Here is a 27,310-nt window from a genome sequence, read left to right on the forward strand (position 1 = left end):
TGTATATGTTAATATTTTTTGTTTATAAACTTTACCAAAATTTACAAAGTTTGATTTTGACCAAAACTAATACACGGACTAAATAAAAACAAAGGGGGTATTGTATTTCCAAAAAAAAAACGCAAACATAAAAGAGAGAGGTACAAAACCAACGTACTGAAGAAGGAATAGTACTTAACTGAACCTGGAATCTGGAGTTGAGATCGTGAGGGATATAATCTCTTGGGAGCAATTCGGTGGAAAGCTTTCCTTATTTTCTCTCGTCGAGTCTTGGTATTCTTCCGGCAACGGCGAGTAAGGGTTCAGCTAGACATACACATCTTTCTCCAGCAGCAGCGCGTCCTCCTGTCACCACCATGGCCTGCCGCCTCGCCCTCTCCAAGGTCCTTACTTTTCTTTTCCTTCCCTTGTGTTTTTCCCAGCATGCATCAGCATGGTTTCGGCAGATCTTGGGTGCAGGACGATCGAGGAGGCTCTCCAGATTGATAGTACTATATATGCCACACCACATTGACTCCAGTAGCCATGATCGGTCTTTGTGTGTGCTTGTGTCACAGGCTGCAAGGCATCTTGCCAAGGATAGATCGGCACACGTGATCCACACTTCTTCTTCCAGGGAACCTGCTGCAGCTGCAACTATTAGCACAGGTACGTATATATGTAACGTATATGAGCCTGTTTTGGGTCATACATACAGCTAGACCCCTTTGATTTTTGACTGTTGCCATGGAGGAGAGGAACTAACATAACTATGTTGAATGCAGGTAGCGTCCTTAGCGCAAACCTACAAGCGCGATGCCAGTCGAGCTCTGTCCGTCACAACGCGCGGGGCCTGCACTCTGGCGCTGCTTCTAGCACTTACCAGAGAGAGTTGTGCAGGCCTTCGAAAGCCAGAACTCATCTGCGGCTCTCTCTGAGTACATCAAGGCCCTTGTCAGTCTCGAAACCCAAGCTCGAGGTAGCCGCCCTTTTCCTTTACACCGACCTGTTGATATTTCTTCCCCATGCATAAACGACACGCGATTTGTTGTTGGACTACTGGTCTTCTTCGTGTGGATGAATTCTCCACGCACTGCTAATTTAGAATGTGGTTGCAGCGGAGAAAGGCCAGTTCAGCAAGGAGCTTTGGCGTACCTTTCAGGCCATCGCAGTCACTGGCCTTGTAATCTATGCCGGCATGACTAGGCTTGACAGATTGAACGACCAAGGCCATGATGGTTTGGAAGAAGATGAAGATTGTGACCCGGATGATCTTGAAGAAGAAGAAGATGATGAAGATTGCGAGCATGATGATCTGGAGGAAGAAGAAGATGATGAAGATTATGACAACGGCGATTCGGAAGAGGAAGAAGAGCATGACTGCGATGATTCAAAATGTAGTTTTGACGGTGTGAATGAAGTGGCCCCAAATTCGGGCATGAAATTCAGTGATGTCAAGGGGGTTGACGAAGCCAAAGCTGAGCTTGAGGACATTGTTCACTATCTACGAGATCCCAAGGTAAGATCATCAACTAAGAAAATGGCATGCATGGGCTACAATTCAATTCTCTTTTTTCTTAATGCCCATCAGAGTTGTTAACCTAGCATACTTAATTTGCAGCGTTTCACGCGCCTTGGTGGCAAGCTTCCAAAGGGTGTTTTGCTTGTGGGCCCACCTGGCACAGGGAAGACAATGTTGGCAAGGGCTGTGACTGCGGAAGCCGGCGTCCCATTCTTTGCGTGCAGTGGCAGTGATTTCGAGGAAATGTATGTAGGTGTTGGGGCTAAGAGAGTAAGGGAGCTCTTCAGTGAAGCAAAGAAGCAATCTCCTTGCATAATATTTATCGACGAGATTGATGCCATTGGAGGCCGCAGAAACCCGGAAGATCCAACGTGTTACAGGCAAACCGTGAACCAGCTGCTTTCTGAGATGGATGGCTTCAAGCAAAATGATGGGATCATTGTGATCGCGGCGACCAACTTCCCCCAGTCACTTGATAAAGCCCTCCTAAGGCCTGGGCGTCTTGACCGTCAAATTCATGTCCCAATTCCAGATGTTGAGGGCAGACGGCAGATCCTCGAGGCTTATATGTCAAAAGTACATACTACCACCCCGTCCCAAAATATAAGGCGTCTTTGCCATCGCCATTGCAAGACTCACCTTTTCTCCATGATTGTATTGTAGGTCCAGGCCAGCAAGGATGTGGATCTGATGACCATTGCAAGGGGGACACCTGGATTCTCTGGTGCGGACCTCTCAAACCTGGTGAATGACGCTGCTCTCAAGGTAGCCAAGGATGGGGCGGATGCTGTTATGATGCATCACATTGAGTATGCCAAGGACAGGATCATGATGGGAAGTGAACGCAAGTCAGCAGTGATACCTGATAACTGCAGGAAGCTTACCGCGTACCGTGAGGGAGGGCATGCCCTTGTTACCATCCACACGGATGGCGCTCGCCCCATCCACAAGGCCACCATTGTTCCCAGGGGAGATGCTCTAGGCATGGTGACACACCTGCCAGAGGAAGAAGATGCGTATAAAGAAACGAGGAAGCAAATGCTGGCGAGATTGGATGTCCTCATGGGACACCGGGTGGCCGAGGAGCTTGTATTTGGAGAGAGCGAGGTGACCGCTGCCGCCTCCTCTGATCTAAGCCAGGCGACGCAGCTGGCAATAGACATGGTCACCAGGTATGGTATGAGCGGGCAGGTCGGCCTTGTTTCCTACGATGACGATGGTGGCAGCAGTGTGAAGAGGACGGCCATGAGGGGGCTGCAGACATCCCATGTCGATGAGGAAGTGAAGCAGCTATTGGACAAGGCTTACAAGAATGCGAAAACGATTCTCACGACGCACAGCAAGGAGCTTCATGTGCTAGCCGGCGCCCTCCTTGAGCATGAAACTCTCACAAGGGACCAGATCAACAAACTAGTATATAGGCAATTAAACGGTCTTAACAATAGTCAGCAGAATCAGGAAACGCCTCCTTCACCCTAAAAGGTGAAAGGCAAAACAGTCTGGTCCTAAGAATATTCCTTTTTAGTTTTTTATCATACATGGCTTTTGTTTCTCTGGTCTGAAGAGAGTGCTTTTTTTTTTGCGTCATTGTGTTTTGATTCAGTAAACTACTCCTGCTTTTGGATCTTAGAAATGAAAGTACCCCAACATACTAGTAGGATATCTGTGACTGAGCACAATGAGCACAAAACGTATCATGTGTTTGTAACTATACCTGTCACCCGAGTGTTCTTTGCCTCCTGTCGGCGCCGGTCCGTCCCGTCTCTGGTGGCCTTAGGGCCATAGAGGCGGAATGGATCTTGGCCCTTGTCGGTGGGAGGGCTTCGTTTTTAGATCTTTTTTCGAACTTTGTTAAGGTTTATGTCCTGCTCAGGAAGGCGAGACGGCGGCGGCTCCCTAAAGATTGAATAAAGGTCTTCCCGTCTAGCCCCCATTCTGGTGATGTGTTTAGCATCATCGGTAGGCGTGTGGAAGTGTGTCTCCGGCGGATCTGTCTTTGGTGGATTTGCTTGGATCTGTTCGTCGTTCGTCTTCGTTCGTGTGTCTTCAGGTTGGATCCTTTTGATCTACACTTTTCATCCGCGGCGGTTGCTATTCTGGTGCATTGGTTCTATGGCGTCTTAGCACGACGACTTTCCGACTGTCTACTACAAAAAGATTTGCCCGGCTCCGGCGAGAGAAGGGCGATGACAGCGGCGCGCCTTCGGCTCGCTTTAGTGCTTGTAATCGTCGCTAGTTGGTCTACAGATCTGGATGTAATTTTTATTATTTCTAGTGTTCGTTGTACTACCATGAGAGCATCTCCAACAGGCGCCAAACGCGCCGCGTGCAAAAAACAGCTTTGCCACGCGCCCATCGCCTGGTTTGGCGCGGCGCGCAGCGCTGGCTCCAGCAGCCGTGCTAAGATGCAATGCGCACGCGCCGCTCCAGCAGCGCGCAAAAAATGCAGCACGCGCGCTCATTTTACAACATTTTCGGAAGCATAGATAATAAGATAAAAACGATAAATTGCATAGATAAAAAACGATACAAAGTTATTTTACATCGGTGCAACTAGATAGATAGTTCGAAAGCATAGATAGATAAAACTACGGAGCAACTAGATAGAAACTACTACGGCATACATAGATAGAAACCACTCCAAGTCGCTACCACCATCATCATCCTCGTCGGTGTTGTCCGAGGTATCGAGCCACATGTCGTCCCAACGTTCATCGTCTGACGTGAAGATCAACCTCCCACCTGCTGCAACGATATCGGACTGCACATTCGCCGATGCCTTCCGCCGACGCCGGTCCGCCCGCTCCGCGCGGCGCCTTGTCGTCCTCTCCGCCCAGTAGGCACGCTCGTCGACGACGTCCTCCGGGTGGCGACGGCGCTACTCCGCCATGGCTCGCTCGTCCTCCTCGGCGATGAGGAGGCGGCGGCAGCGCCGAGCGTGGTCGGCACGGTCCATGTCGATGATGAGACGCGGCGGAGGGGCGATGCGCTGCGCCTGCTCGCGCGTGAAGACGTCCCGAAAGTTCATCTGCGACCGGGGCCTATCCAAGCGCCACGCCGCCGCGTCGTACGCGCTCCGGAACGACCCGAGGCCGAGCCGGACATCGCCGGACCGGATCTCGGCGGAGTACCAGCCGTTGGGGCGCTCGCGGACGCCGCGGTAGCCTGAAGGACACCGACGGCGCGGCGGCATGGTGGCACGGTGGTGGCGCGGAAAGCAGCGAAGCGGCGAGGTTGCGAGGGGAGAGCGCATGGCTGTGTCTGTGCGCGTGGCGAGCGCGGCATTTTATAGGCGCGCGCGAAGCGGCGCGCCAAATCTACCGCGCCGCGTGCCGCTTTCTCTCTCTCGCGCGCAAACACTTCCCGTGCGCGGTAAGTTCCCGCCACCGCTGGAGCACGCGGAACCCGCCGGCGCGCGCTAAAACCAAATTTTACGCGCCTTTTGCCGCACCTGTTGAAGATGCTCTGATTGAAGATGAATAGATTGGATGTTTTCGGAAAAAAAAACTAAGCCACGCCACATCGATAGTAGTTGTTTGCCGGCAAGATTCTGAGTACAATCGGTTCCCTTAATATATAGGCAAATATTACATCAAAAAAATAATATATAGGCAAATATTACAATCCTAGTCATAAAAAGGAGATCTCAGCAATAACAATTATCCTCAATTTAGGTGATTTGGGGATATGTCACGATACAGTCTAACAATCCCCACGCAAGTCCCATGGACGAGCTCGCCGGCGACTGCCGCAGCGCAGATCCGCCACCTCCGCTTCCTCCAGACGACCTCCTCCTGGAGATCCTGCTCCGCCTCCCGCCGGAGCCCATCCACCTTTTTCGCGCCTCCTTCGTGTGCAAGCACTGGCGCGGCCTCGTCCACGAAGCCCGCTTCCTCCGCCGCTTCCGTGATTTTCAGGCTGGATGTACCGAGCGGGCTTTTTGGCCCGCTCGTGGACCGACCTGGACCGGACCGATCGGTCCTGGCCCGCTGGGAATATAGGCCGGTCCGAGCTGGGAATTTCGGCCCGAAAGTCGACCAGTCCGGTCCGGTCTTAGCTCGGTTAACTCGACTGGACCGAACGAGCTCGGCTGTTTCTTACGCACGAATGAACTACACGATGGGTTCTTTGGCTCGAGGTAGAAGGGAGTTATCTCCACGATTTACTTATTTGAGAGACAGTTATCTCCACGATTCACTCCACAATATTGGATAGACATTATCTCCACGATTTATTTCGTAGAAATAGGAATTCTATTGCTTAAAACGTTGGAGTTTTTCTTTTATTCAATGGAGCAGAAACAGAAAGAACGAGAAAGGTGGGCTCGATCCGATGTGTTCCTTCCATCTACACCTCCCCACGATCCCATTAACCTGTGCTAGATCAGAATTTGTACGACTGAATGTACATTTGTACGTGGGCATACACGTTACAGGCCCTATTTATTTGCAACATGCAAATTGTAAAAATGATAGTTGTGCCACATGCAACGAGCCTACCATGTGGACTCCTATGCACTCAACAGATTTAACGTGATACTTTCAAAAAATAAACAGTATTAATGTGACAGAAAATAGAAAACACCCTTAAGAAAAATGAAAACTGGAAACAACGAGGCAACGAGATTAATTGCGTGTCGCCAGGAACAGGCCCGCCCTTGGAAATCATTCGCTCGGGGGCCTCCCAGATGAAGAACTCCAGCACCAGGTCGAGGCTGTCGAGGTGACCTCCCCGCCTCCTGCAACGCCGCCACCTCCACGGTAACACCTTCTTTCATCGCCGTCGTCATGTATCTGGCCTCTTAATGGTGCTCATGATGGGCCCCTTCCTCTCCTCCCCATGCCTCGTAATCTCTGCAGGAGCTCACAGTCCCATGCGCCGCTGCTCGCCGTCGCCGGACGACGCCACGGGCGGTCCTCGCAGTCTGGCCCGAGCTTTACCACCGCCGGTCCGGTCCTTGAAAAGCGGACCGCGGCACTGCTCGGTCCGGTCCGGTCTGGTCCGCCGGCGGCCGGTCCAGACGGCGGCTCGGTCAGGGCCCGGCCCGGCCCGGATCGTGTCCACCCTGACGCGATTTCCACGGCGGCACGCCTCCCGTGCTCGGCTTCTTCAACCAGGTAGGGCCTCCCTTCTTCGTCCCTACCTCCGGCGGCTTCCCGCTCTCCGCCGCCACCGTGTCCCCCGATGACTGATGGGCCCTCGACTGCCGCCACGGCCGCGTCCTCCTGGACATCTGCAGCATCGGGACGCTGCTCGTCTGGAAGCCCATGACCGGCGACAAGCGCTACCTGCCGCCCCCCGCGCAGGTCTCTCATGGGAGCTTCGAGTACAATGCCGCAGTTCTGTGCGCGGCTGGCCACACCCACCACGGCGACTGCCATTCCTGTCCGTTCCTCGTGGTCTTCGTGTTCAGTCACCAGACACAGACAGATTTCATCACCTACGCATGCGTCTTCTCGTCCGAGACCGGCGTCTGGGGTGAGATCGCTTCCATTGTTATACCAGATGCATTAGTTCAGCCAAGGCAGACGGCTCTAGTTGGAAACACAATCTACTTCGTGTTGGATGACGATGTCATCATTGAGTTTGATTTGGATAAGCATAGGCTGGCCCTAACTGAGGAGTTCCCATCTGATGCTCTAGAAAGCTACTATCGACAGGTTGTCATCATGCCAACAGAGGATGGATGGCTTGGTTTGGCTGGAATCGAAGGATTCAATCTCCATCTATGGTCAAAGGTGTCGAGCGTTGACGGGGTGGTAACATGGACACATCAAAGGGTCATTGATCTCAAGAAGCTTCTTCCGCCGGAAATAGTGGTGGCATGTATGGTTCGAGATCTTGGAGCGGAGGCAGTCGCCTATGCTGAAGATGCTGATGTGATCTTCATTGTTGTGTGTCGTACCATATACATGATCCATCTCAAGTCCATGAAGGTAAAGAAGATCCCAGAGAGATTGATCAACACAAACATTTTTCCTTACACAGGTTTTTATGCTCCAGGTACCGCCATTACTTCCAATGTCAGAGTTCACTTTACTATTCCAAACTGTATCTGCCTTGTAGATGCTTTCAAATATATGTGCCATATTTCATTTACAGATGACAAATTTTCATGGAACTTCTTGTGAAAGAACTGCTTATTAAATGATGAGCCATTAATACTCTGCACTCTACTGATTATTGATTCCCGCATCCTCCTCCTGTTGCTGCTCGTTCTAGTAGGATTTGCTCATTCATGTGGTTTCTTATCACTGTTGCACCAATTTACCAACAAGTGATTCACGCGAGAGCAGAAAATAACCCTTTCACAACAAAAAGATGTATGGGAAGCCCTGGCATTCTTAATTCCATGTACTTTAATTTTTTTTCTCTTCATCCAGACCCACATCCTGCCATTTGCTTGTATAACTAATACTAATGAGCTTGTATATTTGTACAGTTGAGGAATCAATTTACTGATTTGTACAGTGGAGAAATCAATTTCTTGATGTTCAGCTGGGCTATACATTTAGATGTAACAGTCAGGATTATGTGTATTTCCTACCAGTAATGTACTTGAGGAACAATATAGTTGTATGACTGTATCGTGGCACCAATTTATAATTGGTCTGTCCCTGTTGCCTTGTTGTGGTATTGGATAGTATAATCTCACTGGCCCAAGAGAGATGATAATTATTGTTAGAGTTATAATATAAGTCATGTACCCCTTTGTATTTATCCCGTTATATGAGGGGTTTCCTGCATATGTTCCACACCTGTACATGTATATATATATCGGCCTATGGCCTCATGGGAATACAAGTTGCATATTCCTAACATGGTATCAGAGCTAGGTCAATTTTTTGCACGCTGCAACTCGTGCGTTTGATCTGTCTGTTCGATCGAAGCTATTCGCTCGATCTCCTCTCCGTCCCGATCGGGAGTTCTCCCAGCCGCCCGCAGGAGCCCTGCTCTCCTCTCCTGCCGGCCGCTCGCAGGGCTGCCCAGGAGCGCTCGCACGGGCTACTGCTGCCGGCCCGTCCCGATCCATCCCGCTCGTCTCAAGCCGCCGGGAGTCCTCCAAGCCGCCTCCAAGCCGCTCATCCCGCCGGTGCCCAGGGAGCTTGGCTGCCGGCTCGTCCAGATCGGGCGTTACCCAGCCGCCCATCCCGCTCGTCTCAGCCGCCCTTCCCGCGGGCGCCCAGGAGCTCGTCTCAGCCGCCCTTCCCGCGGGCGCCCAGGAGCTCGTCTCAGCCACCCGTCCCTGCTCCAGCCGCCCATCCCTGCCCCAGCCGCGGGTTCCCTCTCCAGCCGGCTTCCGAAGCTCCTGTAGCCCGCGCCTGATCCCGATCTGGTTGTTCTCGCCGGATCCTAAAAAAAAATGTCTGCTGCATCGGGTTTTGTTGCTGTCCCTCGCTGTCCGGTGATCTTTGATGGTACTAACTACACCGAGTTCACTGGCTTCATGCGCATTCACATGCGTGGCATTCGTCTTTGGGGTGTTCTTTTTGGCGAGGTCTGCTGTCCGCCACGTCCAGTTCCTCCGGTGGCTCCTACTCCGCCCACTCCATCGGTTCTTCCCACGGATGCTAATCAGGCCGCCAAGGATGCGGCTAAGGTTGCTGATGAGGCTGCTGATCGTGCTTATGATGAGAGGGTTTTGACTTATGAGGAGGCTCTTCAGTTGTATCATGGTGCTCTGTCTGTTTACACCCAGTGGCTTGATGATGATGCTCGTGCTGCAGCTGTTCTCACTGCTAGTGTTCTGCCTCAGTTTGCTTCTGAATTTCTGGGTCTTTCTACTGTCTTTGAGATGTGGACCCGTCTTCGTGAGCGCTATCAGCCCTCTGGTGATGCCTTATACCTCTCTGTGATCCGTCAGGAGCATGCTCTTCAGCAGGGTGACTCTACTGTTGATGACTTCTATGCCCAGAGTTCTGCTATCTGGCGTCAGCTTGATTCTCTCCGTAGTGCTGGGTGTCATCCCTGCCCCTGTTGCCAGGCTGTCCAGGCCAATTTGGAGTTTCATCGCGTCTATGAGTTCTTGTCTCGGCTCCGTAAGGAGTTTGAGCCCCGGCGTGCTCAGTTGTTTGCTCGTGGCCGTATTTCTCTCATGGAGGCGCTTTCTGAGATTCGTGCGGAGGAGACTCGCTTACGTGGTGCTGGTTTGCTGGAGGTTCCTTCTGTGCTTGCTACTCGTGCTCCTACGCCACCTGCTCCATCGACCACTTCTCGCTCGAGTGCTCCGCCGCTCTTGCCCACTCCTTCTGGAGGCTCAGATCGCCCCCGTCCACACTGCGCCTATTGCAACAATGATGGTCATCTTGAGTCTCAGTGCTACACGAAGAAGAAACACCTGCGCAAGGCTCGATCATCATCTTCAGGGACTTCGTCGTCTACCTCGACAGCTTCAGCCATTGCTTTGACTGAGCAGGATATTCTGAGACTTAAGCGTCTGCTCGCGGCTTCAGGTTCTTCCTCGACGGGTGCTGCCGGTTCTGTGACTGATGCTTCCCGCACTGAGCACTCACCCTCTACACAGTCAGGTACATCCCCATGGGTTCTGGACTCTGGAGCTTCTTTTCATATGTCTTCTCATTCTTCCACTTTGTCCTCTCTTCGATCACTCGATTCTCCTATTCATGTCCTCACTGCTGATGGTACTCCCCTTTCTGTTGCTAGTAGAGGCAATCTTACTACTCCTTCTTATTCTGTTCCTGATGTTGCTCATGTTCCTCGCCTTACCATGAATTTATTTTCTGCTGGACAACTTACGGATTCTGGTTGTCGCGTCATCCTTGACGTTGACTCTTGTTCTGTCCAGGACCGTCACACACACACTCTGGTTGGGGCTGGCCCTCGCCGCCGTGATTCTCAGGGTCTTTGGGAGTTGGACTGGCTTCATGTTCCTTCTGCTGCCACCACCATCGCCAGTTCTCCCGCTTCTGTTGCCTCCGTCACTGGTTCCTTCCAGCAGTGGCATCATCGACTTGGTCATCTGTGTGGTTCTCGGTTGTCTTCTTTAGTTCGTCGAGGCCTTCTGGGGTCTGTCTCAGGAGATGTCTCTTTAGAGTGTCAGGGTTGTCGTCTTGGCAAGCAGATTCAGTTACCATATTCACATAGTGAGTCCGTGTCTAAGCGTCCTTTCGATTTAGTCCATTCTGATGTATGGGGTCCGGCCCCTTTCGCTTCGAAAGGTGGTCATAAATACTATATTATTTTTATAGATGATTTCTCTCGTTACACATGGCTTTATTTCATGACTTCTCGTTCTGAGGTGTTGTCTATTTATAAGCGTTTTGCTGCCATGGTTCATACTCAGTTCTCTTCACCCATTCGTGTTTTGCGTGCCGACTCTGCTGGCGAGTATATCTCTAAGATGTTGCGTGGTGTTCTTGCTGAGCACGGGACTCTCTCTCAATTCTCTTGTCCTGGTGCTCATGCTCAGAATGGTGTGGCTGAGCGAAAGCATCGACATCTTCTTGAGACGGCTCGTGCATTGATGATTGCTGCCTCTCTCCCGCCTCATTTTTGGGCTGAGGCCGTCTCCACATCCACCTATAATATACAGCCTTCCGCTGCTCTACAGGGTGGTGTTCCTTTCGAGCGACTTTTTGATCGTTCTCCCGATTATTCGATGCTTCGCTCGTTTGGTTGTGTTTGCTATGTTCTTCTTGCCCCTCGCGAACGCACCAAACTGACCGCTCAGTCTGTTGAGTGTGTCTTCTTAGGCTACAGTGATGAGCATAAGGGGTATCGTTGTTGGGATCCTATTGGTCGTCGGATGCGTATCTCTCGAGATGTGACTTTTGAAGAGTCTCGTCCCTTCTACCCACGCCCATCTTCCTCGACTTTTTCAGTGCAGGATATCTCTTTCCTCACTTTTCCTGACTCACTTCTCACCCCTGCCGACACTGTACCTCTCCGTTCCACTTCCTCTCCTTCTCCACATCTAGTTGACTTGCAGCCACCATCCTCCCCGGTCTCCTCGCCTAGCATGTCACCGGGTTCTCCACCCTCATCTCCGGTGACTTCCTCCCCGGTCTCCTCTCCCAGTCTGTCACCGGATTCTACACCTTCATCTCCGGTGACTTCTTCGTCACCACCCCCTGATTCTACCTTGCCGATTCCTCCTTCTATTATTCCATGTCTTCCTTAGCATTACACTCGTCGTCCACGACCAGTTGATGCCTCTATGGATGGGTCGTCATCTTCCTCTCAGCCTACTTATGGCTTGCGTTCTCGTCCTCGTCCGCCTGTTGATCGCTTTGGCTTTCCCACTGCTGGTGCTGCTGTTCTTGAGCCAACTTCTTACCGTCAGGCTATTGTTCATCCTGAATGGCAGTTTGCGATGGCAGAGGAGATTGCTGCTCTTGAACGCACTGGTACTTGGGATCTTGTTTCTCTTCCTCCCGGAGTCCGTCCGATCACTTGTAAGTGGGTCTACAAGGTTAAGACTCGCTCCGATGGTTCTCTTGAGCGTCACAAAGCTCGTCTTGTGGCTCGTGGTTTTCAGCAGGAGCATGGTCGTGATTATGACGAGACTTTTGCTCCTGTGGCTCATATGACCACTGTTCGTACCCTTCTTGCTGTTGCCTCTGCACGCCACTGGTCTATATCTCAGCTTGATGTTAAGAATGCCTTTCTTAATGGTGAGCTGCGTGAGGAGGTGTACATGCAGCCACCACCTGGGTATTCTGTTCCCGATGGCATGGTATGCCGTCTTCGTCGCTCTCTCTATGGCCTTAAGCAAGCCCCCGCGCCTGGTTTGAGCGCTTTGCCTCTGTGATCACTGCTGCTGGTTTTTTAGCAAGTGCTCATGATCCCGCATTGTTTATTCACCTTTCTCCTCGTGGTCGGACACTTCTTCTTCTTTATGTTGATGACATGATCATCACGGGGGATGACCCCGAGTATATTGCCTTTGTAAAGGCCCGTCTTACTGAGCAGTTTCTTATGTCTGATCTTGGACCTCTTCGCTACTTTCTTGGGATTGAAGTCTTTTCTACCTCTGATGGCTTTTTTATATCCCAGGAAAAGTATATCCAGGATCTTCTTGCTCGTGCTGCTCTTACTGACGAGCGCGTTGTTGAGACTCCTATGGAGCTCAATGTTCACCTCTGTGCTACTGATGGTGATCCTCTCCCTGATTCGACGCGTTATCGTCATCTTGTTGGCAGTCTTGTCTATCTAGCTGTCACTCGTCTGGACATATCTTATCCGGTTCATATTCTGAGTCAGTTTGTCTCTGCCCCCACCTCGGTTCACTATAGTCATCTCCTTCGTGTTCTTCGATATCTTCGAGGCACTATCTCTCACCGTCTATTCTTTCCTCGCTCCAGTTCTTTACAGCTCCAGGCCTATTCGGATGCTACGTGGGCTAGTGATCCTTCCGATCGCCGTTCACTTTCGGCTTACTGTGTTTTTCTTGGTGGTTCTCTCATTGCCTGGAAGACGAAGAAACAGCTTGCAGTTTCCCGTTCGAGTGCCGAGGCTAAGTTGCGAGCAATGGCTCTTTTGACGGCAGAGGTGACTTGGTTACGGTGGTTACTTCAGGATTTTGGTGTTTCTGTCACTACACCGACTCTGCTTCTATCTGACAGTACAGGTGCTATCAGCATTGCACGCGATCCTGTGAAGCATGAGCTCACCAAGCATATTGGTGTTGATGCTTTCTATGTACGTGCTGCTGTGCAGGATCAGGTTATTGCTCTTCAATATGTGCCTTCCGAGTTACAGTTGGCGGATTTCCTGACGAAGGCTCAGACTAGAGCACAACATGGCTTTTATCTCTCCAAACTCAGTGTTGTTTATCCACCATGAGTTTGAGGGGGGGTGTTAGAGTTATAATATAAGTCATGTACCCCTTTGTATTTATCCCGTTATATGAGGAGTTTCCTGCATATGTTCCACACCTGTACATGTATATATATATATCGGCCTATGGCCTCATGGGAATACAAGTTGCATATTCCTAACAATTATAAGGAACCAAAGTGACCAATAGTCCGACTTTCGTTTGTGTTGCCTAATACTCCCTTCCTAAAGAGATATAAGAGCGTCTTATCTTTTCTATTTATAAATGTTTGAGCTGGTGGTGAGTTCACATGTGGGGCCACATAATAAAAAAAATACACTCCTCTCCAGTAGAACTAGCAATCTTCAAGACATATATAAATAATTGTACTATACTCGCAAGTGGGATCTAACACAGATAAACAAATATAATACTCCCTCCGTCTCATAATATAAGACGCTTTTGCAAGCTAACATAGCTTGCAAAAATGTGTTACATTATGGGACGAAGGGAGTACTACTTTAACATGAAACCAACACTCATGTAGAAGCCACAAATAATAAATGCAAAAATGTGATTTCAACTCAAAGTTGTGATTTTGTTTTAATTTCCCTTCCCAACCAATTTTCCAAGTCCTATATCATATCACAAGAGAGCGAACAAATTGTAATGCCCATTCTCCCGTGTTTCAAAATCATGCAAAGTATCCAGTACGGTCAATTCAAATTCTCCGACACCTACCGCGTCCCTCTTGCCGTATTTTTGCTCTTTTTTAATATCATATTGTGCAAGACACTAACCTTTTTCATAGATGGCCTTAACTCCTCGCCTTTTTATGTCTCGGTAGCAACGCACGGGTACAGTGCTAGTATTTCTTTAGAGCATCTCAAACAGGCGCCCAAAAACTGCTCCGCGCGCTAAAATTGAGGTTTTTTGGGTGCCGGACAGCTCCAGCAAAAGCTGTAAAATAATGCGCGTGCAAAAAAGGGTTGGGCGCATGCTGAAAAACGCTATCGCAAGCTGCAAATTTGAGGGGCCGGATTGTGCGCGCTTCACAATTTACACTGCGTGTTTTTTGGGCGTGCGTTTTTGGGCATCTGATAAACCAATGTTGGGTCCGGCCCGCTAAAAGTGCTACAGTGGCGTGCTAAAACTATTTTAGGGCGCGAAACTTTTGTGCTCCTGTTGGAGATGATCTTACAAAGGGAGTATATAACAACCAATCAGTGAGTCAATGCTGAACAATTTTCTCTTTCAGTTTAAGCAACTGAACTCTAATCTCTTGACTACGGATGTTGCATTCTCAATTGCTTAAGCTTCGTGTCATGTTGGCAGCCTGGGATTTAGGGTTGTTACTTAGTTTCTTATTTCTCTGGCCGCATCCTTTGTTCTGAGGTGTAGGAAAAGGTGTTCATTCTGGTATTCCTTCTGTCTCATGTGCATACAATACTTAAATAGGAATTAACGCACTGTTTTTTTCCTGGACTTATGACAACGAATGGGCTCACACCAAAACACTTCTAAAAATGCTTCCTGGTCAAGTAAATTACTGAATATCGTATCCTTCCATTTGGGTAGATAGTTTACAATGTCTTGATGAATTATTGAAATCTTGCAATACATGTCATTTCATAATTGTTCCTTCTAGCAATAGCTAGTATTTTCTGCAAGGTGAGATATCTAACGATCGCTCCATTTAAGTGTTGCGACCTTTCATCGGCTGTTTTCTTGTCCACATTTTTCACTAGTTATTGACTTATTCTCTTCTCATAGGAATTACCATTGGTGCTGGAAATGGTCAAGCTGAACTGTTGAACAACAGTTAAGATGATTGTACTGTTACATCTGCGGACACGCTTTGTTGGTTGAAGAGGTGATATGACATCCTCTTACTATGTGTCTATTATTTTTCTTGCAAGAAATGGATCGATATTTTCTGCACTGCTATGCACAATACAGCTAGAATTTTGAATAATCTGATCTAGTTCTGTTTCTGTAGCCCTTATATGTGACCGTATATGGCATAGTTTGACCTTTTTCAACAATTCTCTTGGAGCTGTGAAACACTTATCCTGGATCTTCACACTTCATAGTTCTTTATGCTGATGTGCTACCATGATGCAGTTTATCATGTCAAACAATTTTATACCATTTCTTCGATATCCCTTTGCTGCATAGTTACATCAGTCACGAGCTGGAATCTGCATTTGAGAAAACACATTGACTGGAAGTTTTCAATTCAATCTTCAGATATGAACTCATGCTCCTGTTGTGGGTTCAATAAATCTCAACTTGCTACTAATCATATTGAGTACTGAGCCAAAAGTATTACTAGAAATCAAATGTTGCCCATGACTGGTAATCTTGGTAGCATAGTGCTTTTACATGTTCTCTTCCGGTTGAGATGTGCAAAGAGACGAGAGAACAAATTTAACTGGTCAAAACTGTTGTGCTAGCTAGTGTTCTTTGAACTTGCAGATATAATTTTCTCTGTAGTTTTTCCCCTCGTGATCGCGAGTAGGCAAAATCGGCTCCGCTATGCGCAAAGTTGAACCCTGCGAATTTGATGGCATGGCAGTATGGCTGCTGCTATATACGTACCTGGGAAGTAGATATGCAATTTCTTTCCTGCAAATTTGGGTTCTAGCTTCAGATGAATGTATATGATTTTCATTTGAGTATGGTTTTCTGTAGCTTAGGCTACATGGTACCCCTTATCTTTGCCATCCATTTATGCATCAAGATCTGTGCAGACACATTTGTCTTTTTTGTTTCTCTCAAACGACATAACATATAAACTTCAAATTTTGCAGAACAACAATACATTCTAACTACAATCTAGGAAAAAACTTTCAGATTTTTTCATGCATTTTAAATACTTGAAATAATATTTTTATTCAAAGAAAATCTCATTTTGTATATTTATATGAGACCAAAAAATCTGAATGTTTTTTCATGCATTGATGTTCTAATTTTTGTTCGATCTGCAAAGTTTGAAGTTCATATGTTGTTTCATTTTCGAGAAACAAAAAAGAAAAATTTTCTTGTTGTTAGTTAGTTAGAGAGTACGGATCTCAAAGCAAGGCTGGAGGGTTGAGGATAAGAGGTTTCATGTAGCCTGAGGTACAAAGGAACTTTGTGTTTTTCATTTGCATAAAATCACGACAGACGCCACGCGGTGTATCTCAGCCATTTTGTCTACGATGATAGAACCATGTGAAGTCAGGCTTTTAGTCGGACTTTGAGCGTTTGGGTTCATGTCTAAGACTAAGGTGCATTCAGCTTCAGAAATACGTCCAACACCTCAAGCAGCTGCAGCTCAACTCCTTGTTCCTCGGCAACGTGGTTCAATGTGATTTGCTCGTGGCGAGTAGTACTCCGTCAGCTCAAGGCGTTTGCGGACGCCCTCGTCAACGCCAGCGAACACGATTAACACAGATGGGCTTTGCCACGTCAAGCATATTTGAGTTCAATACCGATTCATACGCTGGCCTGGAATATACACATAGCTTTTGTTTCGTGCAAAACCCTCGACACATCTTTTTTGCCCCAGCAACCGAACCTATGGAAGCAGGGACGATCTCGCCGGCGGCCGCCGCTGCACTGCTACTCCCGGAGATCCTCCTCCGCCTCCCGCCGGAGCCCATCTACCTCTTCCGCGCCTCCTTTGTCTCCAAGCACTGGCGCGGCCTCGTCCACGACGCGGGCTTCCTCCGCCGCTTCCGTGAGTTCCACGGCAAGACGCCACCGGTCCTTGGATTCTTCCACAACCAGCCATGGCCTCAACGGTTTGTCCCCGTCTCTGACGGTTTCACGCTCCCCACCGCCACCATGTCCCACAACCACTGGTGGACCCTCGACTGCCGCCACGGCCGCGCCCTCCTTTTTGACTGCGAGGAATTCAAAACGCTCCTCGTCTTGAACCTCGTGACCAGCGACAAGCGCTACCTTCCGCTCCCACCGGCCTATGAGGCTGACCGGCATTGGCACTACAATGGCACGGTTCTCCGTGCACCAACCCACGGCGATCGCCCGTTCCTCGTTGCGTTTGTGTTCAGTAACCAGCCAGATTCCATCTCCGCCTGCGTGTACTCGTCCGAGACCGGCGTATGGGGCGAGATCACTTCGACTCATGTTGTACCATATTCATTAGTTCAGTTCCGGCCGCCAGCTCTGGTTGGAAACAACCTCTACTTGTTGAGTCACAGTAGCGTTATTGTGTTTGATTTGGATAACCATAGGTTGGAGCAAATTGAGGATGTGCCATTTAGTTACGAGGAGACTATCATCATGCAAACAAAAGATGGACTTTTTGGTCTTGCCGGACTTGATGAATTCAAGCTCCATCTGTGGTCAAGGGTAACTAGCACTGATGGGGTGGCATCATGGACACATCATAGGATCATTGATCTGGAGAGACTTCTTGCAACAGAAGTAGTAGCGGCGGCACGTATGGTTCTAATGAAGCTGATTGGCTATGCTGAAGATGCTGATGTTATCTTCATTGCTGTGTATTGTAGCATCTACATGATCCATCTCAAGTGCATGCAGATTCAGGAGGCGTCGGCCAACGTGCCCTACCTATATGTTTTTCCTTACGCAAGTTTCTACACTCCTGCAGGTACTCCCATTATTTCTGCTATCACAAAGTTCACTTAATCTTCCAAAGTGTATCTGCTTTGTAGATGCTTTCAAATATACGAGCCATTATTACAGTCACAGACGACCTTTCATGGAACTTCTTTTGAAAGAATTGCGTATGGCGTCAAGGACATTTCAGCGCGAGTGGTTCTTTCGACGAGGTGGGCAGCCGGGCGGAGGCGGAGGAGGGAAGAAGACTGGCGGAGGAACTTAGGAGGACGGAGGGATGGAGTCCCAGCGCTCGGGCGACCCGCTGGGCGACTCGCCGCCGCCGCCGCCGCAGGCTGTGCCGGCCTCCCCTCCCTCGGCCTCCGGCTGCCCGCCAACGCCCTCCCCGGCCGCTCCGCCGCCCTCCTCTCCCGCCGACTCGACGCGCGTCATATGGGCTGACGTCGTGGAGGCCGATGACCTCGCTGCGAGCCGCCTGGTCGTCTGCCGCGACCGTGTCCCCCCAAGGCTCCGGCCCGGCCGCCTCTGGCCGTTCCTGCCGGTGGCTCGACTCCCAGGGGTGGGAGTCCCGCTGCCCGCGGGGATGGCCAGCGCCGGCGCCTGCCGGTGGCTTCTTCCCGGGCGGCGATGCCGAAAGGCTCTGCCTTGAGCCCCGGCGTGCGCCCTCGTGGCCGCCGCTCTGGAGGGTGGGGTGTCGCCGGCAGGGCCGACCGCCCTGCGCGCACCTCCTGGAGGTCGTCCGCCCCGTCGCCGCCCCCCGCTGTCCCCTCTCTTGCCCCGGCCGACGCACCGGCAACGCCCTCCTTCAAGCTCGCAGCGGTGGTTTACCGGAGGTCCCCTTTCCGCCCATTCATCGTGTCGTTCGGCGCCCCCCGCACCCCCGCGCCCCGGTCCCCGGCCTGGCCCTGCCGTCCCCGCCATTGCCCGCCGGCGTCCACCTCCACGGCGGCTCAGGGGGAAACCCTCGCCCCGCGACTGGTTTCCCTCGGTCGGTCCTACCGGGCCGCGCTCGTCCTGGGCCGCGCCGTGGACCGCTTGCCCTGCGCCTCTGGGCCGCCGTTGGCCTAGCTGGATGCGGGCCTCGCGCTGCTTGGGCCCCCCAGGCCCCCTCCCCCCCGCGCGGCCCAGCCCCGCCCCTGGGTGGGCCTCGGCCTGGCGAGGCAATCCATCTGGCCTCCACTAGGGTTCCCTCGCCAGCCCCCTTCGCCCGCATCTTCCGCATCGTCTACCTCTCCCCTCGTCCCAGCCCCGCCCGCCGCCACCTCCCGCTCTGTCGCCCCAGCGGGTTCCCGCTCGCCCGCACCCCTCCTCCTCCTCGCCGGCCATGACCCGCGAGTGGTACGACGGGGCTGGACGCCCCAAGCGCAGGGCCGATGACCGCCGTGCTCCCCCGCGCCCATCGCCGGACGCGCTTCGGAGAGAGGAGGACCTCCGCGTGGAGCTCGACTCCCGCCCCGCCCGCCGCTCCCCCGCGCGTTCCGGCCGCCGCTCCCCCCGCCCCGCCCGCCGCTCCCCTGGCCGGGACGACCGCCGCTCCCGGTCCCCGTCGCGCCGCTCGCCTCCTCGAGCCGACTCGCGGGATCGGGGCCGCTCTTCGGTCGGGGGCTCGCGGCATTCCCCACGGCGGCGGTCCCCTTCCCCACCGCGTCGTCAGGACCGGTCCCCGTCGCCCCGGCCGATGCCTCTCTCCACCGACACCGCCATCCCGGCCACCAACGCCAACTCAAACCGCTACGAGCCCCCCCCCCCCCCGCGCCCAAGCCGCGTTCCCCCCGTCCAATGGGGGCAACGGGAACCGGGGGCGCCAGGGTGCAAAGAAGAAGAAGAAGAAAGGCCCTCCCCACCCCCCGGCCGCCACTCCTGCTGCTGGCGCGGCCGCTCTACCTCCGGGCTCCGCCTTCGCCTCTGACGGCCCACCGTGCTTCAACTGTGGTCTGACCGGACACTTCCAGGTGGCGTGCCCCAACCCGCCGATGTGCTATCTCTGCAAGGACTCCGGCCACCCCGCGATTCTCTGTCCGGACCGTCCGGTGACGGAGGAGCTCATGATGTACGGGCACGGCATCGAGGACATGGGCTTCTTCCACATCGAGGTCCCGGAGCTGCCTCCTCCCCCCCCTCGCTCCTGGCTCTCGTCACTATCGTTGGCGAGGCCGTTGCCACCCCAGAGCTGATTGAGGCCGAGCTCAACCACTTGTGCAGATGCAAGTGGGACTGGCAGGTGACCTCCTCCATGGCCAACTCCTTCACGGTGATCTTCCCCGACGCTCTGAGCATGGGCTTCTGTACCCGCAGCGACAACATCACCTTGGCCCTCAACGGGATTGTGGTGAACATCTCCGAGCCGAAGTGGGATCCCAAGGCCGTGGTGGTCCTCGGCACGGCTTGGATCCTCATCGCCGGCCTACCGGATGTGGCCCGGTCCGAGCAAGTCATTCGCGGCATGTCCAAGCTCCTGGGCAAGGTGGTGGTGGTCGACGAGCTTTCTCTCCGCAAGGAGGAGGAGGTCCGGGTCAAGGTGAAATGCCTAGACTCCTCCAAGCTCCACGCCACGATTCGGGTGCTCTTCAACGACGACGGTTACGACCTCAAGATCTGCCCCGAGCCTCCGAACCACATGGGTCGCCCCCGCTTCTCCGACGACAGCCACTTGGGGGCGGGCCTGCTGCCGACGACGGCGCTCACCACCGTCGGTCCCGCCATCCACGCCTCGAAGATCCCGATGATGACGAGGACCTGTCCGACCGCTCTTGCTCCCCATCTCGCGAGCCCGCCAACCCACCTCCGGGCTGGGGCGGCTCCGGGGCTGGTCGCACCCGGGTGTCGGCCAGCCGCGCCTTCTTCGCCTCCGTCTGAGTCAGCCCGTGACATCTCCAGCGTGGGCCTACTTGTCATGCCACCGTCGTCGCCGTGCTCCCCCTCCGTCGTCTCCGGCCTGCGCACCTCGCCGGCGGCCCCGGACCCCCCGGCCACCCCTAGGCCGACCTCCCCGGTCCTCATGGGTGGTGGCGGGGACCCCCCCCCCCCACCGGCGCTCCGGCTCCGCTCTCCCCACCTGCGGACACAGCGGATGGCGACACCCCTGTGCCCGTCGCCCCGCTCCCTCCGCTGGGGTCCTCCGTCACTCCTCGCGCCTCCCACCTCTCCGGCCGCGACGGTGGCTATGGTCGTGACCACCCCGACCACTGCTCACCCTCCTCCGACGGTGGCGTACGTCCGGCGGCCCCGCTCTACCTCGACACCGGTGACGGCGTCCCGCCGCAGCGCCCGCCTCGATGCGACCCGCCCGGCGGACTCCCCGGGTCCGTCCATCGCTGAGCGCGCGGAGCTCCGGGTTGCGGCCCAGAACCTCGAGTCAGGTGTGGATTCCATCCCTCCCAGTTCTTCCAGTTGCTCCTTTTCCGCACTTGAGGCCGTCCCTCTCGGCCACCTCGCCAAGGTGGCCACTGACTCGGCCATAGTTTTCAGGGGGGAGGTTGGACCCCCCTTAGAACAGATTGCGGCCATTAGGGCTCGCGAGATCTTAGACGGTAAGCTGGCTGAGACTCGGGCACGTTTGCTCCGGCCCGCCGTGGAGTCGTCCGCTGCACCCGTGGTCTTGGGCCCTCCGGTGGCTGATGGTGTGATACGCGGCCGCAGTCGCTCTCGCAGTGCCGCTCTCCGCGCTCAAAGCGCCTCCCGTGTCTTCGGGTCAAGCAGCCCCCTATGGGGGTTTAGATGCGGGTCCTTTTCTGGAACATCCGCGGTTTCGGCCATGATGGCCGCCGCCGCCAACTCATCAAGTACATGCGAGGCGAACACATCGTCATCATTGCCATCCAGGAAACCATGCGAACTGAATTCTTCCTCCAGGAGCTAGAGTGCCTTAGTCCGCACCTCTTCGCCTGGCATTGGCTTCCTTCTAGTGGGATCACTGGCCATTCTGGCGGCATCCTGTTAGGCGTGAAGGATGCCACCTTTGAGGTTGGGGCCATGGATCGGGGGGAATTCTTCATGAGTATGGAGATCTTCGAGAGGGCCCTCAACTTTAAATGGCAGGTCGTGGTTGTTTATGGCCCGGCCGATCATCGCCGCTCCCCGACCTTCTTGGAGGAGCTTCATCTGAAGATCTCCAACTCTCTCCTCCTAGTCGTTGTGGGCGGAGACTTTAACCTCATCCGATCCCCGGATGAGAAGAATAACGACCGGATTAACCTCCCCCGGATGCAGTTATTCAATGACTGGATCGTGGAGCTAGGTCTCCGTGAATTGGACCGGACGGGTGCCCGGTTCACTTGGACAAACCGTCAGGCTGACCCGACGCGATCCGTTTTGGATCGCGTCCTAGTTTCCCCGGAATGGGAATTACGCTGCCCCCTAGCCTCGCTTCGGGCGATTACCAGGATCGGCTCTGACCATGTCCCTCTCCTCCTCTCCACCGCCGACGAGCGCCCCCCCTCCCCACCACACTTCCGGTTTGAGCTCTTCTGGCTCAACCAGGCCGGCTTCCGGGAGGCTGTGGCTGCCCGCTGGATCTCTGCCCGTTCTTCCCCGCATCGCACCATGTCGGCTGTTGAGTCGTGGCACTTTTGTGCCAAACTTGCCCGCCAATTCATGAAAGGGTGGGGTGCAAACCTTGGTCGGGATCTCCGAGAACGGAAAAAGGCCCTTTTGCTGGCGATTCAAGCGCTGGACGCCCGTGCCGACACATCTGGAATCTCTCCAGATGAGTGGATGTTGCGATATGACCTTGAAGACCAGCTGTCAACCATCTACACTGATGAAGAGGCCTACTGGCGAATACGGGGTACCCAGCGGTGGGTACTCCGGGGAGATGCCAACACCGCATATTTTCAGGCGGTGGCGAACGGCCGCCGACGCCGCAACTCCATCCACTGTCTCTGGGATGGAGAGACCCCTCTCGTCCGCCCCGCGGCCATCCGCTCCCATGTGGATGGCTTCTACAAGGCCCTATTTACCCCCACCCCTCGGGGTGGGGCTAGTCTCGCCCCCGACATTTGGTCGGGTGCGCAATTGGTCTCTGATGCGGCCAAAGCCGCTTTAGTGGCCCCCTTCGCCGAGGATGAGGTTCTCCAGGCTATTAAAGGGATGAACCCCGCCTCGGCCCCGGGGCCGGACGACCTGCCAGTAACGTTTTTTAAGACGTTCTGGCAGACCATCAAGCCAGAGGTCATGGCTCTATTTGAGGAATTCTTCTCGGGTTCCATGGATCTTGGGCGCCTTAACTATGGCATCGTGGCCCTCATCCCCAAGGTCCCGGGCGCCTCCGACATCCGCCAATTTCGGCCAATCACTGTGATCAATGTGATTTTCCGGATCTTGGCTAAAGGGTACGCCAATAGGGTGACCCTGCTCGCGGATGCCATTACCCACCCGAATCAATCCGCCTTCATTCAAGGCCGATTTATTCTTGATGGGGTTCTGGTATTTCACGAAGTACTTCATGAGGTCCGGCAGAGACACCATCGGGCGGTGTTTCTGAAGCTTGACTTTCATAAGGCCTACGACACGGTTCACTGGCCCTTCTTGCGAGAAGTGTTGCTTCGCAAGGGCTTCGACGATCATTTGGTGACTAGGGTCATGCAACTTGTCTCCTGCGGGCGGACTGCTGTGAACATCAACGGGGACATTGACCCTACTTCCCCACCCTCTGTGGGGTTCGTCCGGGTGATCCTTTCTCCCCCTTTTTGTTCAACATGGTGGTTGATGCCCTGGCGTCCATCCTTGATAAGGCCAAGGATGCTGGCCATATTCATGGCATCGTTCCTCACCTCGTCGGAGGGGGAGGGGTCTCCCTCCTCCAATATGCGGACGATACCATTATTATGGTGGAGGGCTCCACCCATGACATCGCTAACCTCAAGTTCCTCCTCCCGTGCTTCCAACAGATGTCGGGCCTAACCATTAACTTCGATAAGAGTGAAGTGATGGTGCTCGGGTACCTCCCTGAGGAAGCACAATCCATAGCGGACCGCCTTAATTGTAGGTTGGGCTCTTTCCCCACGACATACCTGGGGATCCCCATCAGCGACTCGCGCCTCACCGTGGCGGACCTCCACCCCACGGTGACCCGTATGCAACACCGTGTTGAACCCTGGAAAGGGCGCTGGCTGTCAAAGGCTGCTCGGGTGATCCTTATCAACTCTTCGCTCGCTAGCCTTCTATGGTTCCTCATGAGCTTCTATAGCCTCCATGAGACCCTCCATCAGGAGATCGCCAAGTATCAATCTAGATTCTTCTGGGCTGGCGAGGGGGATAAGCAGAAGTACCATATGGTTAGCTGGCCGGATATCTGCAAACCCAAGGACCAGGGAGGTCTAGGGATCCTGTCCTCCCGCCGCATGAACATAGCCCTCCTGACCCGCTGGCTCTGGCGCATTGCCAATGACGACGGAGGTCTCTGGCTCACCATCATCCAGAACAAATATCTTCGTGGACAGCCCCTTGCCTTCTGTCAGCGCTCGGGCGGCTCCCAGTTCTGGCAGGCCGTCGTCCAGCTGCTTCCGGTGCTTCGTATTGGCACCTCCATAGCGGTTGGTACGGGATCTTCGACACTGTTCTGGCTGGACCGATGGCTTGGGGACTCCCCCTTGGCCGCGCGATTCCCTGCGCTCTTCTCAATTGCAGTTGACCCTCGTATCTCTGTCGAGGCAGACCTTATTGACTTAGGGCGCCTCGCCTTCCGACGCCCCTTCGGGCCTCCAGAAGTGGCTGCCTGGGACACCCTTATGCAGGACATTGCCCTCCTCCCTATGGATGGCGTTGGCTCCCCGGATATAACGTCTTGGCGGCTCGAGCCTTCGGGCTGCTTTTCCACCAAAGCACTCTACGCGGCCATCGCCCCCTCGACGGCACCCGAACCCTTCAGTTTGATCTGGGATATCCGCCTGCCCTTGAAGATCCGGATCTTCTTATGGCAATGGATTCGCGGCCGCCTCCCAACTGGCGTGGAGGTCCGTAAGCATAATGGACCTGGGAACGGGATGTGCCCCTTGTGCGACACGGTGGAGGATGCTAACCACATCTTCTTCGCCTGTCATATGGCCTAGTTCCTCTGGTCCTGCTTCCGCGAGACAGTTGGGGGTCAGTGGTGTAACACCAACTTCCCTGACCTGCTTGCTGAAATCCATGCTTCCCCCCCCCCCCCCCCCGCGCTACCGCCATCTCAGATGGCTCTGCGTTGGGGTCCTCGCTTGGACACTTTGGACCGTCCGCAATAAGCTTGTCATTCAGAAGGTCCCTCTTCGACGTGCTACTGACGCCATCTTTAAAATGTGTGGTTACTTGCAGCTCTGGCGGCCGCTTAGCCGCCCACAGGACCGGGACATCATCAACAACCTCATCGCCGACCTTCAATCCATGGCCTTCAGCTTGGCGCCCCCGCTCCCCCCGCCTCCTCCGGAGCCAGACTAGATGTTGTGCAGCACCCTGTGTGTGCGTGCCTTTTGTTTTGCTTTTCAGGGCTTGTTGAGCTGTGCTCTCAGCATTAACCCTTTGACTTCTTTTCGTAGTTAGACTTATGCGTGTGTGTGTGTGTGTGTTGTGGCCGAACTTTGTTTGGATGTTGGGCTTTATCTATAAAGCGGGGCGAAAGCCTTTTTTGGTAAAAGAATTGCTTATTGAATGATGGGCCGGCCATTCAAGATTCAAACTTTGCACTCTACAGATTATAATTGCTACCCACATCATCCCGCTGCTGATTTGTTTATCGACTCATTCTTATCATAGGAATCACCACTTGTGCTGGAGATGATCAAGCTCAATTGTGAATGGCACTTGAGATGATTGTGATGTCATAACTGCTATCACGCGTTGTTCGTTCAAGAGGTGAAGCAACATTAGTATTATCTTTTAGTACATGTGCATATATTTGTAGCGTAACGGATCAACATTATCAGTATTCTTTGTATTGTCTTTTAGTGCTATACAGAATGCAGTTTGAACTGTTACTGATGCAGATTCTGTCCTATGTGTGCATCAACTATCCGCTAAATGTGATGTTAACTAGTAGCCGAAATAATCATTGTATGCTATCTTGAAATGTATACATGTTAATGAACTGCAATGGTGCTTTGTCAAATTTACAACACCGTGAAGGCATGACATATTTGTTGTTAGAAGGGTCTGTTCAAGTCCCGTTGCCTGAAGTGGTTCATATATATGTGCCCTCAACAACATTGTGCTGAATTCACCAAGTTCTTTTACGAAGGAAGTGATGATGCATAAATGTTTTTAGCAAATTAAAATTATAGCTTCGCGTGCTTTCGCTATACAATGCAAAGACCAAATTTTCAGATATTCTTGAAGTGTTCAGATTTACGAAACATGTGATGTTTCTTTGTTTTCGAGAGAATTCTTCTTTTAAGGTATTGCACCATTTGACTTCAGATAGTAGCATGTTTCGTCATGGTTGATCATGCGCCACTAAACCAATTTTGCGAGGCTTCTCATTGAGACTCATTTGTTGGGCCAAAGCCGTCGGCTCTGGTTGGAAACACACTCTACTGGGTGTTGGATAGCGATGAAATCATCGAGTTTGACTTGGACAATCATAGTTTGGGTCTAACTGAAAGGCTTGCGAACGAAGCGCTTTGGAGTTACCAAAGATGTATGTCATCATGCCAACAGAGGATGGATGGCTTGGTTTGGCCGGAGTCGAGGATTCAATCTCCATCTATGGTCAAAGGTGTCGAGCATTGACAGGGTGGTAACATGGACACATCAAAGGGTCATAGATCTCAAGAAGTTTATTGCGCTGGAAATAGCGGAATTGTCTAGTGTTCAAGAACTTCGAGCAGAGCCAATTGGCTATGCGCGAGGTACTGAAGTGATCTTCATTGATGTGTATCCTAGCATCTACATGATCCATCTCAAGTCCACGAAGATCGAGGTGTCAGAGAAAGGGACCTTGGGATACATTTTTCCTTACACAAGTTTCTATGCTCCAGGTACCGCCATTATTTCCATTGTCACAGAGTTCACTTTATCCGCCATGTAGATGCTCTCAAATATAAGCCATGGTTCATTCAAAATACATTTTTCATGGATTTAGTATCTACACAGTCAGGATTATGTTTATTGCTAGAGTTAGAGCTTGTTGATGTAGTCAATGCAGCACTGTTAAAAGGTGATTTGACATACACTTGATGAACAATATATCTCTATCACAACACTCATTAGTAATTATTCTGCCCTGTTGGTTTGCTGTGGTGTTGGATAATATAATCAAGCTGACACGATTGCTAATAATTTAAGGAACCGAAGTGATCCATAGTTTGGCTTCCATTTGTGTTGCATAACATAATGACAATCAATTGGCGAGTCAATGCTGAACTCTTTTCTCTTAGAGTTCAATATACTAGATTCTAATGTCTAGTAAGTTCCATGTTAATTTCTTGTGCTTCGTATTATGTTAGGATTTAGGGGAGTAACTTTGTTTG

At 52.4% G+C, this 27,310-nt stretch overlaps 4 protein-coding genes and 1 pseudogene across 4 annotated transcripts; 4 read left to right on the forward strand and 1 right to left on the reverse strand.

The window, feature by feature from the left end:
* Positions 1–1,177: 1,177 nt before the first annotated feature.
* Positions 1,178–2,980, forward strand: LOC147976978 (ATP-dependent zinc metalloprotease FTSH 4, mitochondrial-like). The gene is made up of 3 exons (XM_087519882.1): positions 1,178–1,498; positions 1,601–2,077; positions 2,165–2,980. Exons 1-3 carry the CDS (start codon positions 1,178–1,180, stop codon positions 2,978–2,980), a joined length of 1,614 nt encoding a protein of 537 aa, XP_087376008.1.
* A 1,399-nt stretch (positions 2,981–4,379) lies between these two features.
* LOC147976979 (ethylene-responsive transcription factor ERF071-like) lies at positions 4,380–4,694 on the reverse strand. The gene has a single exon (XM_087521045.1). The coding sequence runs from the start codon at positions 4,692–4,694 to the stop codon at positions 4,380–4,382; it is 315 nt and encodes a 104-aa protein (XP_087377171.1).
* Positions 4,695–6,753: 2,059 nt separating this feature from the next.
* Positions 6,754–7,632, forward strand: LOC147976980 (uncharacterized). The gene is made up of 2 exons (XM_087521046.1): positions 6,754–7,504; positions 7,604–7,632. Exons 1-2 carry the CDS (start codon positions 6,769–6,771, stop codon positions 7,630–7,632), a joined length of 765 nt encoding a protein of 254 aa, XP_087377172.1. The 5' UTR covers positions 6,754–6,768.
* A 9,212-nt stretch (positions 7,633–16,844) lies between these two features.
* LOC147976981 (uncharacterized) lies at positions 16,845–25,639 on the forward strand. The gene is made up of 2 exons (XM_087519122.1): positions 16,845–17,901; positions 25,599–25,639. Exons 1-2 carry the CDS (start codon positions 16,845–16,847, stop codon positions 25,637–25,639), a joined length of 1,098 nt encoding a protein of 365 aa, XP_087375248.1.
* Positions 25,640–25,934: 295 nt separating this feature from the next.
* On the forward strand, positions 25,935–27,028 carry LOC147976982 (uncharacterized; annotated as a pseudogene).
* The last annotated feature ends 282 nt before the right edge of the window (positions 27,029–27,310 follow it).

Source organism: Triticum urartu, chromosome 4A (assembly GCF_056163025.1).
Source record: "Triticum urartu cultivar PI428250 chromosome 4A, HENAU_Tu73, whole genome shotgun sequence".
NCBI lineage: Eukaryota > Viridiplantae > Streptophyta > Magnoliopsida > Poales > Poaceae > Triticum > Triticum urartu.

Coding starts and splice junctions, on each gene's coding strand:
- LOC147976978 (XM_087519882.1), top strand. CDS start 1,178: ATGACTAGGCTTGACAGATTGAACGACCAAGGCCATGATGGTTTGGAA. Junction 1,499..1,600: donor ACTATCTACGAGATCCCAAG/GTAAGATCATCA, acceptor CTTAATTTGCAG/CGTTTCACGCGCCTTGGTGG. Junction 2,078..2,164: donor TCGAGGCTTATATGTCAAAA/GTACATACTACC, acceptor ATTGTATTGTAG/GTCCAGGCCAGCAAGGATGT.
- LOC147976979 (XM_087521045.1), bottom strand. CDS start 4,694: ATGCCGCCGCGCCGTCGGTGTCCTTCAGGCTACCGCGGCGTCCGCGAG.
- LOC147976980 (XM_087521046.1), top strand. CDS start 6,769: ATGACCGGCGACAAGCGCTACCTGCCGCCCCCCGCGCAGGTCTCTCAT. Junction 7,505..7,603: donor CACAGGTTTTTATGCTCCAG/GTACCGCCATTA, acceptor TTTCATTTACAG/ATGACAAATTTTCATGGAAC.
- LOC147976981 (XM_087519122.1), top strand. CDS start 16,845: ATGGAAGCAGGGACGATCTCGCCGGCGGCCGCCGCTGCACTGCTACTC. Junction 17,902..25,598: donor AAGTTTCTACACTCCTGCAG/GTACTCCCATTA, acceptor TTCTTATCATAG/GAATCACCACTTGTGCTGGA.